Genomic DNA, 6,717 nt, shown 5'->3' on the forward strand with positions numbered 1-6,717 from the left:
ATCTTCTCGAGGTCGGTAAAATAAGTACCAGTTGAACACTGGAGCCGATGTAATCAACCTGCCCCCTCCTCCGAACTTGCTGGCCTTGTGCCAAAACTTGAAATCAGTATTTATATGTGGTGTAAATATGGTGATTGAAAGTTGTGACATGGTGTGAAAATAATTTGTTTCAATTCTGCCTGAGGTAAAAGCAGAAACAATGTTGTGCATAGAATCATAACAGAAGCAATCAGTAGTATGGTTAGTAGATGTGGTTTCACATAAAGACAAGCCTCTTACTAATGTAATTGTAACATAAAGTTGTGCCGTTGGTTTTCACATATTCTGAAGAATATTTTAAAAGCATTAAAAATACCAGATTAGCATAATTTCATTGCCGAAGCATGTTTTCTGTTGAAACTGTTAACTATTTATCATGTGAAAACGTGTTGTTGAATAGAGGATGGAGGGTTGTGGACGCTGATTGTGTGATGGATGTTAAGTAAACGAACAAGGAAGACGTTAATCAGTCACTCACTGAGCTAACTGTCTAGGATAATATGAGGAGAAACCAGTTGCTGCTAGGGTAGTCAGCATAAAACTACGTTGGTACTGAAAACGAGAGTTGCTGTGCAATAGAGATATAGGATACGTATTGTCTTGATTAGGCAGTGATCAGGCCATCCAAGAAGGCAGAGACGGAGGCAAATATGTAAAGGATGTATTTAAAGTTGAAAAAATTTAACAGTGTCTGGAATCGGGGCGTGTCGGTATTGACTACAAATGCAGCAGGATATTTATTTGTGTACATAATACAGAATTATCTTATGGCTGCTCGACCAGGGCGGTTATGTGTAATGAAGTCACCGAGGATAACTTCAGGGGGAAATGAAAGCATATAGATTCCCCTAATACAAAATGAAAGATAAAAAATTTGTTGGTGACTAGAGGTGTTCGGTAAGCGGTAGAGACAACAGATAATCATAGAGGAACATTTGTGTGTACGTGATGCAGACATCAAATTCCGAGAGTTGTTGGAATGTAGAGTATTGCTGGAGGTTACAGTCAGAGAATACGATATTTGTGTCTCAATGAGGAACAGGATGTAAAGTTGTCATTGTTATTCGGACTTCGAATTTTGTAGGTGAAGCTGGAATGCTATTTAACGGTTAATGTGACTATGAGACATTCTTAAGTTGCGTTAACCTTCACAAGATTTTGTGAAGGTTAACTGAAACTTTTTAAGCAATCCTTTTATGAGTCTCAGAAATGTCAGCGAAAATGGAGTCTCGTAATAGTGAACGAAACAAATTATATAATATTTATATCGAAAATATAGCAATGAAACTTCTTCCAAAACGTTAGGTTCTGGAAATTTATTCTTTTTATTTACAGATTTCCATTTCAGACTTAGAATACCAAATACATCTGACGTAAACTTGACGTAATGCATAATTATAACGACCCATACATTTTGAAGAGCAAATAAAATATTTAGACAATTTTGTAGCGATGCTTAATGAGGCTATCAATCATAAGTGTTAGATAAAATAAAAAGGTAGTCGTTAACAATCAACTACGTTTTTTTAATCATGTGACGTGGGTGTGAGGAAGCAGTGAGGTCAGCTATATGGTTATATAGAACTACAAACACACAAATAAGATACGGAAGCATCAGATACACACATACGCGCACAAACACACACAGACACGCTCGGACGCACACACAAACCTCATATATAGTTATATTAGTTAACGTTCCAACAAATGATTCATACAAAGCATATGCGTGTCTGTGTATGCACATATGAAAAGTTTCATATGTGAATATCCGAATTTATAAATAAATCGTGTATATATATATATATATATATATATATATATATATATATATATATATATATATATATATATATATATATATATATATATATATATATATATACATATATATATGTATATATATGTATATATACATATATATTCAGGGGTTGGACAAAATAATGGAAACACCTTAAAATTTCAAACAAATTTATTTTAATATGGAGTAGGACCACCTTTGGCAGAAATTACATCTTGAATTCTATAAGCTATCGATTCGTACAAAGTTTAAATTGTTTCCAAAGGAATTTTTGTTCCTTATTTAGCTAAAACAGTCTCCAGTTCTTGTAGAATCTCCAGTTCTTGTAGAGTCTCCAGTTCTTGTAGAGTCTCCAGTTCTTGTAGATATCGACTCCTTACTTGTTTTTCTAAAATGCACCATAAATGTTCGATAATATTGAGATCTGTGGACTGTGGTGGCCAGATAACATGTTCAACTTCACTAAAATGTTCCTTGTGCCATTCAGTAACAACTTCGGCTGTGTGAATTGGTGCATTATCATCCTGAAAGACTGCGTTTGTCTCTGGAAACAGTTCCTCAACCATAGGATAAATTTGATCAGATAAAATGCTGAAATAGTCTTGATTATTAATTCTGCCATGAAGGGAAACCATTGGGCCGGCGGATTTCCAAGATATAGCCCCCCCCCCCCAGATTATCACAGATCCTCCTCCATGTTTAACAGGTGGAAGAAGGCAGTCAGGGTCAAATGCTTCTTTTGGCTGTCTCCACACGCATACTAGGCTGGTGGTCGGGAATAAGGTAAAGGATGACTCATCCGAGAAAATAACATTCCTCCACTGCTCTAGGAACCAATTCTGTTTGTTTTTGAAAGTAGCGGTTTTCAAATTGCAGCCCTCTCGTGAAATCCGGCTTTGTGCGGCTCCCGGAGAACAGTTTTTGTGGAAACTGGGTTCTCGAGGTGGTCATTAAGCTCTGCAGTAATTTTGGGAGCTGTACTTTTGTGATCCTTTCTAACAATTTGCATAAGAGTTCAACGGTCTTTATCTGAAAGTTTTGGTTTTCTTCCGAAGTTTTGTTTCGACGAGGAGGTTTTTCCCTCTTTCTCAAAGGCTGTCGTTACGTTCGAGACAGTACTTCTTGATGCACCAAATATTTCGGCTGTTTTCGTTACGCAAGCGACTGCCATGCGAGCAACAACAATTTGACTTCTTTGAATGTCCGATAGATCTGTCATTTTAATGAATTTTAATTAACTTTTTCTGATGATATCTGAAAAGAAACAGCAATTTTAGCAGAACATATTAAGGAACAGTAATGATAAATAAAAAAAAACATAAAAATAAACAACCTTTTGACCGTTATATAGATATTTCAAAATTATGATACTATGATGCTAGGTGTTTCCATTATTTTGTCCAATTCCTGTATATATATATATATATATATATATATATATATATATATATATATATATATATATATATATATATATATATATATATATATATATATATATATATATATATATATATATATATATATATACATATACGTGTGTGTGTACATATATACATATATGTATTCGTGTGTGTATATATATATATATATACATACATTATGCATGTATGTATGTGCCTGTGTCTCTGTGTGTCTGTGAGTGTGTGTGTATGTATGTATGTATGTATATATGTATATATGTATGTATGTATGTATGTATTATGCATGTATGTACGAATGTATGTATGTATGTATGTATGTATGTACGCTAAGATTAACGTTCAGAAATTAATGAGAATATTTTCACTCTGAAGAATTTGACAGACAGTTGGAAATGATTTCATCACCAGTCATCTCTTTTTATGAAGACTGTTTAGCTAGCATTTTTCTTCTTTACTTGCCATCTTTTTATATAGATAGTTTACGTCATTCCTTCCAGATGCCGCAGATGCTGTTTTTGTTTTAATCCCAGCAAGATAATTTTAGCAGCATTTTCATTGAAAAAAATAAAGCCCCTATTTAATTTGTTCTTCCATACTAACTGGCATAAGACCTGGCTGAGTTGTAAGAACGTCGGTTAGACTATTTTGCAAGATTTATTCCAGCTCTCTACACACTGAGTTCAAATCATCCCGAGGTCAATATTACCGTTTATTCTCACAGGTTCGACAAATAAAATGACAGTCAACGTCGTTGAATTGGCGGAAGGTATAGAACGTCTCACGAGATTCCTTTTGGTACATTCTATTCTGAATTGAAATTTCACAACAGTATTAATATCACACCAACGAGACAACTTTTGGTTACGAAAGCTGCGATAGTTGGAGAAGCATTTCTTGCAAGGAGAACTTGCTAAAAATAGCAGTCAACTCTCCTTCGTTGCACAGAGTTGAAAAACGAGAACTCATTGGATAAAATAGTTCTAGATACATCCGACGGCAGAGAACACCTATGAAATGGTCACAAATGGAATACATTTGGTAATATATCTACTCTTTCAGGAATGACTTGGTCTAACATCATCATCACACACATACACGCACACACATCTGTGCATGTTTGTGTGTATATATACATACACACACACATACACACACACATATATGTATATATATATATATATATATATATATATATATATATATATATATATATATATATATATATATATATATATATAATTTTGCTTAAAAGAGTTCCAACACTGTCTGTTTTTTTATGTTTTATTTATATTCCTGCAGAACTAATGTGGGGTATAGAATATGGAATATACAATATATAATATGATATACAATATACAATATAAAATAAAATAAAATAAAATAAAAATGGATGGCACCATGAAAGAAAGTATTGAATGTAGATGAAATATTGAGTGTTCAATATAAAGGATCAAATATATAAATATATAAATATATATATATAAAAAGGCGACTCGAGTTTCAGGGCTATTTCCCTTCGTCATGGCCGGTATGACAGACTTTATATATGCATATGTGTATATATATATAGATATATATATTAATAGTTATATACACATTTCATATATATATATATATATATATATATATATACTTCATATACAGAAGTTCAAGGTCAAATAAAGAAATTGACAACCAACAATATCAAATAAGAGAGTTTATGGATAATCACAGTGACAACAACATCCCATATGGAGGAGAAACGGTTCTGGCTTCACTTGAATACATAGCAACATGGGCTGCAATGGTTTAAGCTAAATAAATCTAGAAGTATAGTGATCAGGAAAGATAAGCTAACAAACAAGACAAGTTTCATGTGCAAGGAAATGCTATTCCATAGATAGAGTAAACATATTCACATATGTGCGCATAGATAGATAGATAGATAGATAGATAGATAGATAGATAGATAGATAGATAGATAGATAGATAGATAGATAGATAGATGCATGTATGTGCGTATATGACCACCAAAACTGAACAACCAATCCACCAAAATGCACACTCAATTTGACGCTCTCTTGAGCATTGTCATCGAAGGATTCCTAAATATAGTCAACAATTCTTGGTTTTCAAATAGTATAGATAACGAAACAGGTAACGGATCAGTAGAGCTAAACCTTCTTTATATCCTAAACAATCCTCATTAATGTACATACATAGCTCCCCAAGCCACGTAAAACACCTCTTCTTCAGACATCTAGCTACCATAACCATGTAGCAAGCAATTCCCTCAAATTCTTATCAGTTATAATCACAACACGTACACACACACACACACACACACACACACACACACACATCAACGAAGAAAGCAAAACACTTTTACAAACTAAAAAAAAACAATAACTTAGATTGAATTCCATCAATGTTTTAAGGATTTAACAATATCGCAACCATCTAAATAGAACAACTGACAAAATAATTGTAAAGCCATCTAAAAAAATATGTCATAAAGCAATATAAAAAATTGCAACCCACTTATACACCAGAAATAGAAACCTCATAAAAACTAGAGATAGAATCAAACATAACTTACCAAAATCACACATAAGCACAATGTAATCCAAGAACAAATGGCTAAACAAGGAAATAATAAAAAGTACATAAGTAGAAAGAAACAATAGAAAAAAAGAAATGGTACAGAATTGAATCCGATAGAAAACACAAAACAAAGCACTGAAATGCTATTTCGAGTAAATTAGCAGACCACTAACAATAACAATGGTCACACCACACCATGTAACAATAACAATCTCAAATAATATATCCACTTTGCAGCATTCAACAAGCGCTCCGATCAAATATGTCTGGAAGATAAGCTACCAAGAAGCAATCATGGAAAACAAAACAAAAATATTCACCTTTCACTTGCGCCAAGATATTCATTTCCGCCTTCTATTAGTCACCTACAAAGGAAAAAGAAATTTAAACATTCAAAAGCTCTACAATAGACAAAATATAAAATAGACATTTTATGAATACCCAGGCTCGAAGGAATCACTACCCATACAAATATCTACAACTGTTCCTACTGACACTGTAAAATTCCCAAAACCGAGATACGTGGCGAAATTACGACACGATTCTAAAGCCCAATAACTACCCGAATCAAGTAACACAATGCAGACCCACCTCCTTTCTATATACACCTTTGAGAATTCTTGCACGGTCAACCCTTTGAACCACTTACATGCACACACGCCTCTCAAAATACAACACAAATTCAGACCTGACATTAAACAACCTCATTCCTTAAAAAATGTAGCATAAAAATTCACGTTGGCTTTGACAGCAAAATCCTTCAATACATACCATTTTAATTATCATCAACATTGACAAAGCTTTAAACTCCTCTTCCTATTATCAACTCGTAGTAAAAAAACAAAAACGTTCAATGCTACCTTAAGAAAT

General features: G+C 33.3%; 1 protein-coding gene across 1 annotated transcript; it reads right to left on the reverse strand.

The window, feature by feature from the left end:
- Positions 1 to 2,048: 2,048 nt before the first annotated feature.
- LOC149137717 (uncharacterized) lies at positions 2,049 to 6,483 on the reverse strand. The gene is made up of 2 exons (XM_089346103.1): positions 6,168 to 6,483; positions 2,049 to 3,094 (listed from the first exon to the last, which is right to left on the reverse strand). Exon 2 carries the CDS (start codon positions 2,473 to 2,475, stop codon positions 2,119 to 2,121), a length of 357 nt encoding a protein of 118 aa, XP_089202229.1. The 5' UTR covers positions 2,476 to 3,094; positions 6,168 to 6,483; the 3' UTR covers positions 2,049 to 2,118.
- Positions 6,484 to 6,717: the final 234 nt, after the last annotated feature.

This window comes from Octopus bimaculoides, chromosome 1, assembly GCF_046866305.1.
Source record: "Octopus bimaculoides isolate indiv1 chromosome 1, ASM4686630v1, whole genome shotgun sequence".
Taxonomy (NCBI): domain Eukaryota; kingdom Metazoa; phylum Mollusca; class Cephalopoda; order Octopoda; family Octopodidae; genus Octopus; species Octopus bimaculoides.